The sequence below is a fragment of the Brienomyrus brachyistius genome, unplaced genomic scaffold, assembly GCF_023856365.1.
Source record: "Brienomyrus brachyistius isolate T26 unplaced genomic scaffold, BBRACH_0.4 scaffold115, whole genome shotgun sequence".
In the NCBI taxonomy this organism is placed as follows: Eukaryota; Metazoa; Chordata; class Actinopteri; order Osteoglossiformes; family Mormyridae; genus Brienomyrus; species Brienomyrus brachyistius.
In genome coordinates this window covers 130883-151238 of record NW_026042390.1, presented here as the reverse complement: position 1 = coordinate 151238, position 20356 = coordinate 130883, and the positions used below count along the sequence as shown (strand labels likewise).

The following is a 20356-nucleotide window of genomic DNA, read 5'->3' as shown; positions in this document are numbered from 1 at the left end:
AGCTGCGTATTTAAGTGCCTGTTCTGCTTCTGTTGTTTCATGGTTCATTATAGCTGTATGTATGTATATAGTTCTCCAGTTGTGTTTATTCCATCATTTAGTTCATTCCTGGTCATTTGCTGTTTATTTTGGATCCATCCTGATCCTTTTGGTTTTGATGTGTGTGTTGTAATAAACCCTATTTTTCCACCCGTGTCATGTACTGCCGCAACCAGAAGAGGGCAGAAGATATGGCACAAAAACAAAGGAAGAAGCCTAACTTTAAAAAAACTTCAAAAAACATCAAGACTCATCCAGCATGGGGTGGTGGGTTAACGAATAACACAAACAATCAAAGAATAAGCAAACAAATGAGAGAAAAGATGCAGAGATGACTGAGAAGCAGGGGATGACTGGAGAAAAGACGACAGGACCAGAAGACAGGAGGGATACAGGGAGAGCGGAGAAGACAGTATAACTGAAGAATGGGAGAAGAGGAGAGACCGCAGAGGAAGGAGAACATAGATGACTGGAGGGGAGGGAATATAGGAGCAACAGAGAGAAGGAGGAAGGGCTGCGGAGGAGAAGACAGGATAAGAGGGGAAAATGTGAGCAGAGAAGGACAAACACCCCCACTGCCCAGCAAAGTGCACTTGTAAGTAAACCACAATTTTAGCCTTGGGCTCAATATCTGGACTTGTCTCTGTGTAGCAATGCATAGAATCCCTGACACTGGTTATGACTGTACTGTATTAGTCCTAAACCTGCCATTATAGTGTAAGAAGAAAAGATTTATTTTTTTAAATAGATAATTTCAAAAAAAGGTAGAGCGATGTAGCCCCCGGAGAAGTCCCCCCCCCCCCCCCCCCAAAAGCCCTGTTTGTTCCCTTCTAGCTTCCAGATGAAACTCACAATGCACCCCAACGCCACCTAACTTCTCTTCCACATGATGCACCTTATTTACCCTTTGAATCCTGTCTATTATTGAGCGTTTTTCTATCCATTTGATTATCAGCTTATTACACTGTATGTACATTAGTCAGCCATTTTCCGGACAGTCTGGGCTACTCAGATATGTCATAATTCGATTTGTAAATGCTGACAGTCTTGATATTATCCTTCTTATTAGGAAAAACTACTTCTGCATATAGATATTTCTCAATTTTTAGTCTCATCTAATATAAAAATTGGCAGATAGTACAAATATAATCTTATAAATGCTGAGATTAGAGTATCTGCGATGCAGGAATGCAGGGGTTTCATTGGGGACCTTTCTATGGCTTAGTATTGTGAAGGAATACATGGTTAGTGCCAGGCGCAAATGAATATCTTTGATTTTGCATCCATTTGGTAACTTGTTGAAGTTGTCTGATAGTCAGTAATACATGGTTTAATTATTATGATTGTTTATTTATTACTTTATAACATCTGAAAGAAACTGAAATAGGAAAGCTTATTTTAATTTATGGTCCATTGGATAAACACAGACATTACAGACGGTTTTAGAGTCTAATGCTGAATGTTTTTTGCGATCATTTTTCTGCCTGCATATGCTGTGATTGGTGCAGTGAAATTTGTGAATGTGTTTGTGGCCAGTATCATAGCCTCAGACAACAAACCAACGCTGTAGCGTGTCACTGTGTTTACATTTGAGAGGGGTTCCAGATACATAATGGACTCATTCTAATTGTTTTGACGGAGCTCGACAAACCTAAAAAATAAATGCTGGTGTTATCAAAAACTATGTCATATAGCTATATTCCAGATTTATTACAGCCAAACACATCTTGGAGCTCCGAGGAACATCCTTCTCCTTACATTTCCCTCCTTCAAACTCTTCCCTCAAATACTGTTACATTTGTCTTTTTTCCACACTCACACCCTATCTTGATCATACTCTGACTGCATGGCATCCATATGCAGGGCAAACTATTTTACAGTCTTATCTAGTATAATAGGACATAAACATTGAATTTGATAGTTATCTTTTATTTACACATTAGAACACAACGCATGAACATGAAGGGATCGTTTGCATTTGCAACCAACACCTCCGCAAACCCCCCTACGGAATACTGGCTGCGGACAGGGGTGGGAATCCCAAAGCTGGAAGACTGTACTGCGTCACGTTAACATTAGCTAGTTAGTTAGCATGGATACAGAGTGCACCGGACTACAACTATAAAGGACGTAAGGTGCGTGATATAGTAAAACACTTACTAACTGGTAATGCACGTTAGCATTACGTTAAATGACAACTTTACCTATTACTTACCAGAATAGCCTCCTACACGTTCGCCGAATGACAGCAGGCAGAAGGCTGCGCTTTTTTCAGAAACACACCGGAGTTAAACTTACGCCGCGTTATTTACCAGCACTTGTAACACCAACATTTGCAGCCATTAACTCATATGTGGTAGTAACACTGAAATTACTTTCTCTGCGTCAAAATAAGGCAACACTGTGATTTTGATACTTTATCATTTATACTTAACCGTACCTTCCTCCCATTCCTCCGTCTCTGCTTATTGACATTTAGGAGAGTCTCAGATATAAATTAACGATTCAAAATTATCAAAGAAAGACACAACACTGAAAAGATGACAAAGACACAGTTTGAAAAGTAAATATGTTTTATTGCAAATCTCTTATCTTAACATAGCCTACCTTATCATATGTTAACTTAACCCATCTTATATTTTAACTTAGCCTATCATCATATTTTAACTTAGCCCATCTTATGATATTTTAACTTAGCCTATCTTATCATATGTTAACTTAGCCTATCATATTTTATCTTAGCCTATCTTGTCATATCTTAACTTAACCTATCTTATGATATTTTAACTTAGTCTATCTTATCATATGTTAACTTAGGCTAAGATAAAATATGATAGGCTATCTTATTATATTTTTACTTAGCTTATATTAATATATTTCGTCTTAGCCTATCTTATATTTTAACTTAGCATATCTTATCCTATCGTATCTTATAGCTACATTAACACTTAAACAGTATCTCTTTCCGTTGGGTCCCGCGGGATCCCAGTCCCAATGCAGGGCTTTAACACAGGTATTCTAAAAAAAAGAAAAGAAACATTTTACTTAACTTTACTTAAAGCAGTCATATAACTGCATTATAAATACCCAATTAATGTCTTATAAATCATTTATAAAAGTATTAAAAACACGGCTGTAAATATTTATACAAAGGCATAACACATTATAGCTATGTTGATAATGCATTATGAATGCTCTGATCTATATATACACAATAAATATCTTCATAATACATTACATCGGCCATTAATCCATAATAAACATGGCTATAATGTGTTATGCTTTTTTTTCGTCAATATTTATACCCATGTCTATAATATATTTATGGATGCATTACAGTGCATTGTGAAGGTGTCAATAATGTAGTTATATTACTGCTTTAAGTCATTTGTAAACCTGAATTCACAGCCTTATAATTACTGCCTCTTGCTAATTCTTCTGAAAGGCAGGTGACAGCAGAAGAAGCACCACTTCATCTTCTTCTTCTTCTTCTTGTGGCTCTTCTCAGTATCATCTTCAGAAAGATCTTCGGCATTCACATGGAATGATACTTCTTCTTCACTGTAGAGCTTCTCGGCAGCATCAGCATCTTTTTTTGTTTTATCTGTCTTCATCACTTCAGTCTCGTCCTCTTCCTCAGGTCCTTCTTCTGGTATAGTTAGTAGCTGTGATCTGTCTTCAGATGCCACCATACACTGAAACCTGACCAGTGTGGTAGCATCAGCATCTTCTGCCTGCTGGAATACCACATCAGCTTCTTCATTTTCCTCAGGTCCATCTTCCTGTAAATTCTGCAGCCATATTCTGGCTACATATGGCGCCATGCACTGCCAACTGTCCACTGTGGCAGCATCAGTGTCTTCTGCTTCCTGAAGCTCCTCATCTGTTTCTTCATCTTCCTCAAGTTCTTCCTCCTGGATGGGTTCTAGCCAAGTTCTGCCTCTTTGTGACACTACATACCCCACAGCATTCCCTGTACTTTTCCCTTCTCCTCCCTTAACCTCCTCCACATTCACTCCCACCTCACATACATTCTCCTCACCTCCATTTAGCATATCCATCATACTAATACCAGCCTCTGTCCCCTCCATCACAACCCTGGAGGCCTTCCCCTCAAATGTTCCCCACTCTGGTACCTCCACATATTCCTCACTATGCTGCCCCCTTACCTCACCTTCCCCCCGGCTTGTCCGGTCCTTCCTGACTTTCTTTTTTTTGTTAAGGTAGCAAGTTTTATAAATTTCCCAGTCTTCAGATGAAAGGCCGTAATTACTCTGAAGACTTTGAGATGAAATACTAGTGCTGGCTAGCAGTCCATCGTTTTCCACACTCTCCCCTCCCTTACTAACCCCTCCCTTACCCAAATCAGTAGACCCCCCCAATCCCCCCTTAACCCCCCCAGCCTGGACAGTGGGGAGTGTCACTGGTGAGAACTCCTCCACACCTTCTCCCCAGTTGATCACTTCATCCCACAGGTTCCAGGCTTCCCAGTGTTGGGTGTTGGTCCATCGATCAGCTCTCTCAATTCGCTCTCTGGGGAATAAATGATTAACCAGCACTTTACAGAGATAATAAAATAAATAAAGAGCTGAAAATTCTTCAACCATACAGAAAATACAATTGTTATAATTATTATAATAAATAATTACAGGGTTCACATATGTAAAAAAGAAAGAATAAAAGAAACAGTGAGCAAGATTGCAAAAAAAATCTACTGTAAAATGCACGATACTGTAAGTGCAATATCATATTAAACAGTAATGTTACCAAATTATAACTAGAATCAAATACGAAACAACTGTGCACCACATCAAATGAATACCCAGATGAATACTACCAAGAACTGAGTTAACACTAACCAAGCTAAGAATATTTGAAAGTGTTAATCCTGTGTAACAATGTAAATAGATGTAATGATAAACTTAGAAGCATCTAGCCTACTCCGAAAGTAATGCCCCAAATTTTTTTTAACAATTTACCTACCACCCTGTACAGTAGGGGGTCCCAACTTCCGGTCGGTGTTCCGGTACCGTCCGCGCGGAGTATTGCACCGGGCGGCAGACAACCGGGGGTAGAGGAGCCAGCCGTCCCGTTTATTAGGGGATCGCGCCGTTTTGGAAAGAAAGCTGCCCGTATTGATGTACGGAAATACGCCATTAGCCCCGCATGTCCGTATACACCGTCAATCTCCCGCCGCTCGGCGTGGGAACCCCCAAATTATACCGCTGTCTTACCCATCCGTGACACTTTTCTACGACGGAAACCGATCCGCGGACATCGAAAGGTTGGGAAGCCCTACTAAACTAGCATGTTTGAGATGAATTTACTAACCAAATAGTCTGTCATTATTTAAATATTAGCAACCACAGTAGCAATAAAAACCACTGCACTTTAAATGACGTTAAAAAATATGTAATATTAAAAAAATGTAATGTTTTTTATTGTATTATAGACATTTACTATGTCATTATAGTATAAAAGGCTAAATAATCGAAGTAGCACAACATCAGTTGAAGAATTCAAAGACATTTTGGAGAGCTAACAAGCTACTCACCTCTGCGCCATTTTCACTCAGAGTTTGTTGTGCTTCAAACGGTAAAGTTTGTTTACGTTGTTTCTATGGAAACTGCTCTGACTCTCCGCTTGACCGTAACATAAAGGCATGTATGCAGTAATTTTCTGATTGCAGATTTGATCCCTATGCAGTAATTGACCACTGACCTCTTGGACCCTCTGGGCTGCCTTCACCTGCATTGAGGCAGCTGTTACGTTTGCTGTCATTACATTCAGCCCAAAATATCAAAGTACAGGATTTAAGATTTGAATTAGTAACAGGACCGTGGGAAACAAAACATATATGTTATTGATCCCTCGAAGAAAGTTTTCAATTTTCTCCTTCTTTCAGTTCTTAAATAACGTGTCAGTTTTTGCTCTGTTTGGTTGGGATTTACCATTTTAACATTGTAGCAGTTCCTAGGCAATACACAGACAAATTCTTTTTTTTAGAATGGAATTGTTATGCTGTAAACGATTACCTTCACGTTTCAACAAAGGTACTTGCTTTTTATATATAATTTTTTGTACATGTGTACTCTGGTCATACCCCTTGTACATATGGATGGCATGGAAGGACAGTCACTGCTGTCACCTATACTGTCCCTGTCTGCTTTTCTCATTTAAGTGTTGATACGGCAAAAGAAGATGGACCTTTTGTAGAAATTTCCAGCCAGAGACTTGGTTCCTATATGAAGAGAATATTTAATTTTAATTCAGGCTAAGAAACTACAGAAAACCAGCTCTGCATGTGATCTCCCCTTTACTGCACAAGGAGGGCACACACATCAACAATTAGCAATGCAGCAAAATACAGATGAACAATTTCTCACAGTTTCAGAATAAATCAGATTTCTCTGTAATTCAGAGATTGTATAAGACTTCTGCTAGATCATTTTCTGCACTTGAACCTAATTTCAAGATAAATGACACCTGGGTCTATTAAAAGAAGGTGATGCTGCCTGACCCACCAACCAAGCCTGGGAGGAAAGGGAGGAATACTAGTCAAAGGAAGGAAGAAAAGCAGCCCACCCTATCTCATGGTCATGGATACAAAAGTCAGGGAGTGTTACGAAGAAGACACCACACTTAAGACCATTGGTTTTATGCACTGAATTACACCAGATAGAGTTTTTGCATTCTAGCTGTGTTACGTAACATTCCTCAGCCTTCATTTGTTTCCACAAAATGCAGGACATAATTTAGGGTGCCAAACAAGACAGCGGAACTGCAGTATAGCCAATTATTTGTTTCAGTAGTTTTATAACAACTCGAACATAAAATGTTTGTTTTTCTTAAATAAAAGTCCAGTTGAAACAGACTTTATTTTTAAATGTTAGATTGGATTTAAGAGATGGAACATGTTGCTTGTGTTAATACTGCTTTGATTTTGAGGATGAAGTCTGAAGTGTAGGTGACGTGTAACAGGTTGTTATTTTACTTTTAATTTATAATTATACAAGATTCTGTTTTCCTTCTTCTGTCTAACCTGATGGGTACAATATCCTTTAAACTTTCCCATGATGCTTTTGTCCTGCATCGCCCCTCCCTCTGTCTTTTCCCCTTCATAAGGGTCCCGACCTCATTTCCTCTTCCCTTTGGTGTATTGCACACGTGGGAAGAGGTGAGGATCTAGTGGCAGGGTCCCCCGAGTTAGTAAATCAATTGTATAATTATGACCCGTATATTATATATTATATTTGATTTATTATTCATCATAAGCAGGGGATAGAAAACACGTCTATACATAAGTATATACATTGTTTTACTTTGTGCAGAGAGAGCGAGAGGGCCAGAGCATATGAAGTTTACCCCTTTCCTTATTGTTCCCAACAGTTTCAATAAAATCCAGGAACGACAACGGCGTCTGTAATATCCCTTCCTCCTGCACCCCACACACACCTGATAACACCCCAAAACACAATGCAGAGTATAGGCAGGGAATGACCGGTTACATAGGTACACTAGTGCGGCTTGTAAATATGCCCTTAATTTATGCCTGAATATCCCTCCCATATAGTGGCTGACCACATATCATGTGAAAGACCCGGAGAGAGTGAGTGTATATATATATATATATATGTACGATGTGCATGTGAGAGACACCATCGGAAGTCCGGTTCAGTATCTCAGAGGCACTACTATGGAGGCGCTTACAGTAATAAACTTGCTGACTGCAAAAACTGGCACTATGATTGAAGTTATGCAGAAGTGCAGAGTAGATGGAATAATTTTTGTACCTCAATAAGATTGTATGCCTTTTTCCTGTGTCTCCAGTCAGTGCCGGGGGTGAAACGCGCCTGCAATTATCAGCGGGATAACATTATCGTTTTTTTTATTCTGCAGAAAATGAAAGACCGATTTGCTGGCCAGATTTATTTATGAAACATAAACATGTTGTGGGATATATAAGTAAAGTCAGGGCTCTCAAGTCTTATGCATTGACTGTGAGACACTTGCATTTCAACCAGTTCACATGCTCAAGCACCGCACCTTATGTTTGTCAAGCTGAGAAGTAAGGGTTAGGGTTATAATTATCAATAAATAATGTACTTCCCTGTGAAACAATGATGCTGGATGTTTATTTGCATATCATGATATGGTGCAGCCTTTTAATAGGTTTCTGTTTTTCTGTTAATCCTTCATGGTGTTGAATAAGTCAGCAAGCATAAGTGTAAGGCTAGTGAGTGACTGGTGTTTTCGGGGGAGACTCCCTAGAGCTGGAGAGAAATACCTTAAGGCACGGGATGAAAAATATCAAATCTTCCAGGAAAAATGTCAGCATTATATGTATTTGCCACACAGAACAGAACAAAAAATTCCTTAGGGAATCACGCCTACCATAGTCACTATACTACTCAGAACGCCTGGCAGCCACCAAATCAAACATAGGAAAAGGTCCGGATTTATAGCTTTAGAATGTGGTAGAGACTAATATCCATAACGTACCATCCTAGAACACACTGTGTTCTAAAATTTAAGCCCAATTAAAATCTGAATATTAAATGAGGAAAATAATTTGATTTGTTCTTCTATCCCAAGTTGTGGTCTAAAAGCAATAAGACCACCATCCATTATATCTGCTTTGGGGAAAATGCACTCCTGTAGCCACTAGGTGAGCTCTCACCTCTTCTGGGCCCAGCTAAATAATTATGTTACGCATTCTAACAAGCTTTATTATCTGTGTCAATAAGCCCTGCTTTTACACTAACACCTGCTGAGAGGCTAGTTTGATTACCAGTCTTGCCCTTGTCATTAGGAACACATGAGAATTTGCGCAGTGCTGTTTCACAGTGGATTCTCACTGGTTTTCCCCAAGACTGGTACGATACATATTATTCAGTTTCATACCACAGGTTATTGCAAGAGGGATCAATTGGTTTACTTTTATACTGGTGCAAGGAAACTATTATTATGATGGTGGGTTATCAAACACAGTAGCTGGCTACCTCAGACATAAGACGCCCATTATGTACCTGTCTGTCACCTATATGAGCTTGGAATCTGTATATCAATTAAAATAATTATTCATAGCCCAGATAGCATCATATTATTGTTTCAGCGTTGAAGTATAGTTAAATGCATTGAATTATGGTCAGTGATAAATTATCAGCATTGAAACTGAATTGATTTTTGGTCAGATGTTCAATATTGAAAAATGAATGGTGGCGAAACCTTGATATAAAGTGACTTTTTCAACATTGAAAATAAGATGCTGAGTTAACATCAATTTTATTGAAAATAAAAATGGAAAAATGAATTTATGGGGGGTGGCATGATGGTGCAGTGGTTAGCACTGTTGCCTCACACCTCTGGGACCCGGGTTTGAGTCTCCGCCTGGGTCGCATGTGTGGAGTTTGCATGTTCTCCCCATGTCGTCGTGAGGTTTCCTCCGGGTACTCTGGTTTCCCCCCACAGTCAAAAAATATGCTGAGGCTAATTGCAGTTGCTAAATTGCCCGTAGGTGTGTGTGTGAGAGTCACTGGTGTGTGAGTGTGCCCTGCAATGGGCTGGCCCACCATCCTGGGTTGTTCCCTGCCTCGTGCCCATTGCTTCCAGGATAGGCTCCGGACCCCCCCGCGACCCAGTAGGATAAGCGGTTTGGAAAATGGATGGATAGATGATGACATAACTGGTCTGTGAACATTAGTGAGCATATGATGTAGGCTGTCCAGGAATGTAATAATGTGTGCAGTGTTACATGGGCCCAGGGTTGCATGATGGTGAACAGCACCGTTCTGACTTATAGCTGCACACATAGTTATGTTACCACCACGCTGTCCTGGGACATTGATTATGGCACCATGTACAATAATGTTCCTGCCATGCCAACGCGTTCACTGTTTCTTTCAAAAGGGACTCTGTAAATGTGCTTCATCCTGATTCTGTTGCATGCCAGTACACGAGATAATGCAGAGATGCTCACATTGTTCATGTTTTGGGAGGTGGTGTCATCCTCTGTTATACGCTGCTGTATTTCTCGTAGCCTAATGGAATTATTTGTGATCACCATATTGACTATATGGGTCTCTCGTTCTTCAGTGAACATTCTTCCTCTGCCCCCAGATTCTGGATGTCTAGCAGGTCTGTAGAGTACCCTTTTCAGTTTTTACCTGTACAGCATTGTTGTGTTTCTCATTAGATTATAGTACTATTACAAAACGTACTGTGAAGTAACTGTACTAACCGATTCTCATTTGGAACCGTCCTTATGATGCCTGCTACAGCGTAGCGGCTCAGGTCAGGCTGAACCCATTGGCCAGCTTCCCTCAGGGTCATTGCATGGTTGATCACATGATCCACTGTTGTAGCTCTGATGACATCAGTTATTCTATTTCTTCTTACCCTTCCTCCTTCCTCTTCACCTCCTCATCCTCTAAATTCACCTCCTAGTCTTCATCCTCTTCCTCGCCCTTCTCTAATTCTCACTCTTCTCAGTTTTCCTTCTCCCTCCATTGTTCTCCACACTGAAAGCTTACTGTACCTTTGGCTTATTTATAGCGCTCATGCTGATTGCAAAGTGAACTAATTATCTAAAACCGTTTTCACATGTGACAGTGTGGCCAGACAGCTGGCAAAGTAGTGTAATCAATAGCTAAAAATGTGTATAGTTTTACTAGGAGTGTGTTGATCATTTAGAAATTGTGTGTAAAACAGTGAGTTGTGTTTACAGTTCCGCAAAAAGAGTGCTGTGCAGTGGATTGTATTTACACATTTGCAAATTGTGTGTTACAAAAGTTCAAACTGAGTGCAAAACAGTGAGTAATTTTGCTATAACTATTAATAGTTTTATAAGAATCATTGTTAGTGTTTAAGTATTCAGAAAAACTGTAAAAAAATTAAACGGGGGTGACTGTCCATTAAGCTAATCTGCAATCCTATTACACATAGCATGACACAGTACTGTTTTTGACTTTTTCTTTAAATCCACCGCGATTGTGATGAATGGGGCAAGAGAACAAAAACCACAGAAATGGCTCTTTGCATGCTATCCAGTGACTACGCGAGATGGTATAGTCTCTATGGTTTAACTAGAGAAGGCTTGGAGGAAAATGCTATGGAAAACTGATTATTTTGTGTCTCATGCCTGGGCTCTCTAGGAAAAGCATAGAGACCATATGTATCTCTACAATTGTGGAGATTTCTGTGGGGTGCACATATATAGTATATATCAAATTTATATTATATAGATTATATCTAAGCATCATTCATACTCAAGTGAGAAGACAGTTATAAATCCATGTTAAGAAAAGGTTTCTGTTTCGGAAACGTACAGAAAGAGCCTAACGCAAGTTTACAGGAAACAATCATGTGGTGTAGAACACAAGGACATGGACAGAGAAAGGCAATGGCACAACCCCTCAATATGATCAATTCATCTACTCTGTGTCTTCCTCCCAGCTGTCAAAGTAATTGTTAGCAAATGATGTACTTGACACGTACATTATTTACGTGTCAAGCCGTTCGGACGTTTTAACACGTCATGTCCAGTTACGTGTACTTTACTGTTTACAGTAACTGGCAGTCATTGGACATAGTGCAATTATTATTATCATCATTATTTGTTATTATTATTATCCATCCATTTTCCAAACCGCTTATCCTACTGGGTCGTGGGGGGTCCGGAGCCTATCCCGGAAGCAATGGGCACGAGGCAGGGAACAACCCAGGATGTGGCACCAGCCCATCGCAGGGCACACTCACACACCATGCATTCACACATGCACACCTACAGGCAATTTAGCAAGTCCAATTAGGCTCAGCATGTATTTGGACTGTGGGGGGAAACCGGAGTACCCGGAGGAAACCCCACAACGACATGGGGAGAACATGCAAACTCTGCACACATGTGACCCAGGCGGAGACTCGAACCCGGGTCCCAGAGGTGTGAGGCAACACTGCACCACCATGCCGCCCCACTCTCAAGACCACATCATCTAATATAATCTCAATATGTGACTGTGTATATTTCTCACACAAGAATAACTGAGAGGTTATCTGATAATGCTCCAGTCCAGTGTCCATAATATACACTTCTTCATTACGCTAATCGTTATCAATCGCATTTTCAGATGCAGAACTATGGGGTCAGAAGCAAAAAAGTTACTCATTGATGCCTTTAGTGTAACTGAGCTACAAAAAATTACATCTGCTCAATTTTTGTTCCACTTCTCTTTTCCTGCATTTCCATGAAACTTTCAAGTTGGCGTTGGGGCTTGTGGTCAACCAATAGGAAAAGTTTATCACTATAAGCCCCACCCAGTAAGTCTTGGTCGAGAAAAAAGTATGTTCTTTTTGGAACTAAAAAATGGTTCAGGAACTACCTCCTAAGACCTTCAATTGGGCCAAGTTCGTGCAGTAGGAAATCGCCTTATGACCCGCAGCCACAATGGCTTGTTTAGAGACACCGGTTCAGCTGCCTGTATGCTTTTTCACCTGCGGCAGAAACAGCAGGCAAACCAGCACAAACAAGGTACGAACATGCAGTAATGGGGGTTCAAATCCCCAGACAGCGCCACCCACTGGGCCACATAGCATTTCATTTATCAGCAAATGTATATTTAAACCTTTGAGGTCCATCTCAGGCTCTTTGCAAGCAGAGATCAGGTCACTGAAATCTGAAGCAGTGTGTTACTAATCTTACTAAAGCATGACAGAAGTGCTCACTTCTTTAAGGTTTACTCTGTGATCAAAGCATTGACTGCAAAAAACAAGGAGACCATAACATCTCTAAAAGGTGAAAACACTAAATGTCAAGCGCCCCCTACTGGCTGGCTGCAGTACCATTATTAGCACCACCCATCCCCATGTCTTTCAGTGGTAAGAGGCGATTTTCCACATCACTTTCACTTTGCCCCCCCCCCCCAAAGGGGGTTCTTTGTTTCTACTGTGCAAAATAAGTAAGTAAGTAATACTTTAAGGTATTTTGTGTCATTAATGTATGATTTAAATGCAGGTAGTTTTATTACAGTCAGCTTTTATTCACAGTGAGTAGCTTGTCATCATGAAGAGGAAATGTGACAATCGTGAGGTTTTGGGCAACCACAGAAAAGCAGGAAAGTAGAGACAGTGAGATAATTAGTGCCAGTCAGATGATAGACGTATACAGTATGTGAGTCAAGGGTTCTTCATATATTAATCATTCCCATTCAGATAACAAATCCTGAGAGATCCATTCCTGAGCGTCATGGCAAGAAACACCACTTGTTTACTGATAACTGCTTTCATGCAAATTCTGCTGTGCTGAGAGCAAAGATGAAAAGGGAGAGACAGCAAGAGGCTGCTGACGGCAGAAAATGCAGGTGACATGGAGGGGAGTGAGAAAAGGAGCAAATATTGATGGTTAAGAGTGAATAATGACGTCACAGCAGCCTGATCCTGATGTTAGTTTAATATGTTTCTTAGTTTGGCCTGATGTGTGTATTTCAGATACAGCATTTAAGCAGGGAGACTGAGTGTGAGTCAATGACAGAGAGAGAGAGAGAGAGAGAGAGAGAGAGAGAGAGAGCAGACAGGCAGGTGAAGATGAAGGTGTATTAGGGAGGAGGGGGGAGGAGCTTGGACCTTCACCAAATCAGCCAAATGTAAATGTCACGTCTATCAAACAGGAGACCCTGCTTTCAGGAGAAATGGTTTAAAGATCACACTGGGCTCCATTACAGCCCCCCCTCGTCTTAAGGGGGGTTCTTTGTTTCTACTGTGCAAAATAATTTGTAACACAAATGTCTAAACTGGCATGAAAGACACATTCAGCTCTTGTGAAGACTGGCATGTGAAACTGGAAAAGGCACTGGGGAAATTCAGTGCACATAAAGACAGGCAGTGCCACAGATTAGCACTGATGACATGGATTCAGAAGATCAATCCTGTTAATATTCAACCTTCAGATGAGCTGGAAAGAGCAGCAGCAAGTGAGGAAAAATCTTCTGAAGTTAAGTACTTGGCACGGCAAGGCCTGGCTTTTCGAGGTGTTGGTAAGGAGAGTGGGAATTCTGATCCTTCCTGATCCTTTTGGTTTTGATGTGTGTGTTGTAAAAAACCCTATTTTCCACCCGTGTCATGCACTGCCGCAACCAGAAGAGGGCAGAAGATATGGCACAAAAACAAAGGAAGAAGCCTAACTTTAAAAAAACTTCAAAAAACATCAAGACTCATCCAGCATGGGGTGGTGGGTTAACGAATAACACAAACAATCAAAGAATAAGCAAACAAATGAGAGAAAAGATGCAGAGATGACTGAGAAGCAGGGGATGACTGGAGAAAAGACGACAGGACCAGAAGACAGGAGGGATACAGGGAGAGCGGAGAAGACAGTATAACTGAAGAATGGGAGAAGAGGAGAGACCGCAGAGGAAGGAGAACATAGATGACTGGAGGGGAGGGAATATAGGAGCAACAGAGAGAAGGAGGAAGGGCTGCGGAGGAGAAGGCAGGATAAGAGGGGAAAATGTGAGCAGAGAAGGACAAACACCCCCACTGCCCAGCAAAGTGCACTTGTAAGTAAACCACAATTTTAGCCTTGGGCTCAATATCTGGACTTGTCTCTGTGTAGCAATGCATAGAATCCCTGACACTGGTTATGACTGTACTGTATTAGTCCTAAACCTGCCATTATAGTGTAAGAAGAAAAGATTTTTTTTTTTTTAAATAAATAATTTTAAAAAAAGGTAGAGCGATGTAGCCCCCGGAGAAGTCCCCCCCCCCCCCCCCCCCCCCCAAAGCCCTGTTTGTTCCCTTCTAGCTTCCAGATGAAACTCACAATGCACCCCAACGCCACCTAACTTCTCTTCCACATGATGCACCTTATTTACCCTTTGAATCCTGTCTATTATTGAGCGTTTTTCTATCCATTTGATTATCAGCTTATTACACTGCATGTACATTAGTCAGCCATTTTCCGGACAGTCTGGGCTACTCAGATATGTCATAATTCGATTTGTAAATGCTGACAGTCTTGATATTATCCTTCTTATCAGGAAAAACTACTTCTGCATATAGATATTTCTCAATTTTTAGTCTCATCTAATATAAAAATTGGCAGGTAGTACAAATATAATCTTATAAATGCTGAGATTAGAGTATCTGCGATGCAGGAATGCAGGGGTTTCATTGGGGCCCTTTCTATGGCTTAGTACTGTGAAGGAGTACATGGTTAGTGTCAGGCGCAAATGAATATCTTTGATTTTGCATCCATTTGGTAACTTGTTGAAGTTGTCTGATAGTCAGTAATACATGGTTTAATTAATATGATTCTTTATTTACTACTTTATAACATCTGAAAGAAACTGAAATAGGAAAGCTTATTTTAATTTATGGTCCACTGGATAAACACAGACATTACAGACGGTTTTAGAGTCTAATGCTGAATGTTTTTTGCTATCATTTTTCTGCCTGCATATGCTATGATTGGTGCAGTGAAATTTGAGAATGTGTTTGTGGTCAGTATCATAGCCTCAGACAACAAACCAACGCTGTAGCGTGTCACTGTGTTTACATGTGAGAGGGGTTCCAGTTACATAATGGACTCGTTCTAATTGTTTTGACGGAGCTCGACAAACCTAAAAAATAAATGCTGGTGTTATCAAAAACTATGTCATATAGCTATATTCCAGATTTATTACAGCCAAACACATCTCGGAGCTCCGAGGAACCTCCTTCTCCCTACATTTCCCTCCTTCACACTCTTCCCTCAAATACTGTTACATTTGTCTTTTTTCCACACTCACACCCTGTCTTGATCATACTCTGACTGCATGGCATCCATATGCAGGGCAAACTATTTTATAGTCTTATCTAGTATAATAGGACATAAACATTGAATTTGATAGTTATCTTTTATTTACACATTAGAACACAACACAGGAACATGAAGGGATCGTTTGCATTTGCAACCAACACCTCCGCAAACCCCCTGTGGAATACTGGCCGCGGACAGGGGTGGGAATCCCCAAGCTGGAAGACTGTACTGCATCATGTTAACATTAGCTAGCTAGTTAGCATGGATACAGAGTGCACCGGACTACAACTATAAAGGACGTAAGGTGTGTGATATAGTAAAACACTTACTAACAGGTAATGCACGTTAGCATTACGTTAAATGACAACTTTACCTGTTACCAGAATAGCCTCCTACACGTTCGCCGAATGACAGCAGGCAGAAGGCGGTGCGTTTTTCAGAAACACACCGGAGTTAAACTTACGCCGCGTTATTTACCAGCACTTGTAACACCAACATCTGCAGCCATTAACTCATATGTGGTAGTAACACTGAAATTACTTTCTCTGCGTCAAAATAAGGCAACACTGTGATTTTGATACTTTATCATTTATATTTAACCGTACCTTCCTCCCATTCCTCCGTCTCTGCTATTGACATTTAGGAGAGTCTCAGATATAAATTAACGATTCAAAATTATCAAACAAAGACAGACACAACACTGAAAAGATGACAAAGACACAGTTTGAAAAGTAAATATGTTTTATTGCAAATCTCTTATCTTAACATAGCCTACCTTATCATATGTTAACTTAGCCTATCATATTTTATCTTAGCCTATCTTGTCATATCTTAACTTAACCTATCTTATTATATTTTAACTTAGCCTATCTTATCATATAACTTAACCTATCTTATCTTATTATATTTCAACTTAGCTTATATTAATATATTTCGTCTTAGCCTATCTTATATTTTAACTCAGCATATCTTATCCTATCGTATCTTACAGCTACATTAACACTTAAACAGTATCACTTTCCGTTGGGTCCCGCGGGATCCCAGTCCCAATGCAGGGCTCTAACACGGGTATTCTAAGAAAAAGAAAATAAACACTTTACTTAACTTTACTTAAAGCAGTCATATAACTAATAAATAAATACCCAATTAATGCCTTATAAATCATTTATAAAAGTATTAAAAACACGGCGGTAAATACTTATACAAAGGCATAACACATTATAGCTATCTTGATAATGCATTATGAATGCTCTGATCTATATATACACAATAAATATCTTCATAATACATTATATCGGCCATTAATCCATAATAAACATGGCTATAATGTGTTATGCTTTTTTTTCTTCAATATTTATACCCATGTCTATAATATATTTATGGATGCATTACAGTGCATTGTGAAGGTGTCAATAATGCAGTTATATTACTGCTTTAAGTCATTTGTAAACCTGAATTCACAGCCTTATAATTACTGCCTCTTGCTACTTCTTCTGAAAGGCAGGGGACAGCAGAAGAAGCACCACTTCATCTTCTTCTTCTTCTTCTTGTGGCTCTTCTCAGTATCATCTTCAGAAAGATCTTCGGCATTCACATGGAATGATACTTCTTCTTCACTGTAGATCTTCTCGGCAGCATCAGCATCTTCTTTTGTTTTATCTGTCTTCATCACTTCAGTCTCGTCCTCTTCCTCAGGTCCTTCTTCTGGTATAGTCAGTAGCTGTGATCTGTCTTCAGATGCCACCATACACTGAAACCTGACCAGTGTGGTAGCATCAGCATCTTCTGCCTGCTGGAATACCACATCAGCTTCTTCATTTTCCTCAGGTCCATCTTCCTGTAAAGTCTGCAGCCATATTCTGGCTACATATGCCGCCATGCACTGCCAACTGTCCACTGTGGCAGCATCAGTGTCTTCTGCTTCCTGAAGCTCCTCATCTCTTTCTTCATCTTCCTCAAGGTCTTCCTCCTGGATGGGTTCTAGCCAAGTTCTGCCTACTTGTGACACCACATATTCCACAGCATTCCCTGTACTTTTCCCTCCTCCTCCCTTAACCTCCTCCACATTCACTCCCACCTCACATACATTCTCCTCACCTCCATTTAGCATATCCATCATACTAATACCAGCCTCTGTCCCCTCCATCACAACCCTGGAGGCCTTCCCCTCAAATGTTCCCCACTCTGGTACCTCCACATATTCCTCACTACTCTGCCCCCTTACCTCACCTTCCCCCCGGCTTGTCCGGTCCTTCCTGACTTTCTTTTTTTTGTTAAGGTAGCAAGTTTTATAAATTTCCCAGTCTTCAGATGAAAGGCCGTAATTACTCTGAAGACTTTGAGATGAAATACTAGTGCTGGCTAGCAGTCCATCCTTTCCCACACTCTCCCCTCCCTTACTACCCCCTCCCTTACCCAAATCAGTAGACCCCCCAATCCCCCCTTAACCCCCCCAGCCTGGACAGTGGGGAGTGTCACTGGTGAGAAGTCCTCCACACCTTCTCCCCAGTTGATCACTTCATCCCACAGGTTCCAGGCTTCCCAGTGTTGGGTGTTGGTCCATCGATCAGCTCTCTCAATTCGCTCTCTGGGGAATAAATGAGAGATTAACCAGCACTTAAGAGAGATAATAAAATAAATAAAGAGCTGGAAATTCTTCAACCATACAGAAAATACAATTGTTATAATTATTATAATAAATAATTACAGGGTTCACATATATAAAAAAGAAAGAATAAAAGAAACAGTGAGCAAGATTGCAAAAAAAATCTACTGTAAAATGCACGATACTTTAAGTGCAATAGCATATTAAACAGTAATGTCACCAAATTATAACTAGAATCAAATATGAAACAACTGTGCTCCACATCAAATGAATACCCAGATGAATACTACCAAGAACTGAGTTAACACTAACCAAGCTAAGAATATTTGAAAGTGTTAATCCTGTGTAACAATGTAAATAGATGTAATGATAAACTTAGAAGCATCTAGCCTACTCCGAAAGTAATGCCCCAATATTTTTTTGACAATTTACCTACCACCCTGTACAGTAAGGGGTCCCAACTTCCGGTCGATGTTCCGGTACCGTCCGCGCGGAGTATTGCACCGGGCGGCAGACAACCGGGGGTAGAGGAGCCAGCCGTCCCGTTTATTAGGGGATCGCGCCGTTTTGGAAAGAAAGCTGCCCGTATTGATGTACGGAAATACGCCATTAGCCCCGCATGTCCGTATACACCGTCAATCTCCCGCCGCTCGGCGTGGGAACCCCCAAATTATACCGCCGTCTTACCCATCCGTGACACTTTTCTACGACGGAAACCGATCCGCGGACATCGAAAGGTTGGGAAGCCCTACTAAACTAGCATGTTTGAGATGAATTTACTAACCAAATAGTCTGTCATTATTTAAATATTAGCAACCACAGTAGCAATAAAAACCACTGCACTTTAAATGACGTTAAAAAATATGTAATATTAAAAAAATGTAATGTTTTTTATTGTATTATAGACATTTACTATGTCATTATAGTATAAAAGGCTAAATAATCGAAGTAGCACAACATCAGTTGAAGAATTCAAAGACATTTTGGAGAGCTAACAAGCTACTCACCTCTGCGCCATTTTCACTCATTGTTTGTTGTGCTTCAAACGGTAAAGTTTGTTTACGTTGTTTCTATGGAAACTGCTCTGACTCTCCGCTTGACCGTAATATAAAGGCATGTATGCAGTAATTTTCTGATTGCAGATTTGATCCCTATGCAGTAATTGACCAGTGACCTCTTGGACCCTCTGGGCTGCCTTCACCTGCATTGAGGCAGCTGTTATGTTTGCTGTCATTACATTCAGCCCAAAATATCAAAGTACAGGATTTAAGATTTGAATTAGTAACAGGACCGTGGGAAACAAAACACATATGTTATTGATCCCACGAAGAAAGTTTTCAATTTTCTCCTTTTTTTAGTTCGTAAATCACGTGTCAGTTCTTGCTCTGGTTGGTTGGGATTTACCATTTTAACATTGTAGCAGTTCCTAGGCAATACACAAACAAATTCTTTTTTTTTAGAATGGAATTGTTATGCTGTAAACGATTACCTTCACGTTTCAACAAAGGTACTTGCTTTTTATATATAATTTTTTGTACATGTGTACTCTGGTCATACCCCTTGTATATATGGATTGCATGGAAGGACAGTCACTGCAGTCACCTATACTCTCCCTGTCTGCTTTTCTCATTTAAGTGTTGATACGGCAAAAGAAGATGGACCTTTTGTAGAAATTTCCAGCCAGAGACTTGGTTCCTATATGAAGAGAATATTTAATTTTAATTCAGGCTAAGAAACTACAGAAAACCAGCTCTGCATGTGATCTCCCCTTTACTGCACAAGGAGGGCACACACATCATCAATTAGCAATGCAGCAAAATACAGATGAACAATTTCTCACAGTTTCAGAATAAATCAGATTTCTCTGTAATTCAGAGATTGTCTAAGACTTCTGCTAGATCATTTTCTGCACTTGAACCTAA

General features: G+C 40.2%; 1 protein-coding gene across 2 annotated transcripts; it reads right to left on the bottom strand.

Moving 5' to 3' along the window:
* Positions 1 to 2714: 2714 nt before the first annotated feature.
* On the bottom strand, positions 2715 to 18201 carry LOC125727742 (uncharacterized). 2 transcript variants are annotated; one of them, XR_007388830.1, is made up of 2 exons: positions 16671 to 18201; positions 2715 to 2807 (listed from the first exon to the last, which is right to left on the bottom strand). XR_007388830.1 is itself a non-coding variant. In XM_049004654.1 (2 exons), exon 1 carries the CDS (start codon positions 17973 to 17975, stop codon positions 17301 to 17303), a length of 675 nt encoding a protein of 224 aa, XP_048860611.1. In that variant the 5' UTR covers positions 17976 to 18201; the 3' UTR covers positions 3349 to 3435; positions 17281 to 17300. The 2 variants fall into 2 exon arrangements, 1 of the variants encoding a protein (XP_048860611.1); XM_049004654.1 differs by lacking the exon at positions 2715 to 2807 and adding an exon at positions 3349 to 3435 and having other exon boundaries at positions 17281 to 18201.
* Between the last annotated feature and the right edge of the window lie 2155 nt (positions 18202 to 20356).

Coding starts and splice junctions, on each gene's coding strand:
- LOC125727742 (XM_049004654.1), bottom strand. CDS start 17,975: ATGGAGGGGACAGAGGCTGGTATTAGTATGATGGATATGCTAAATGGA.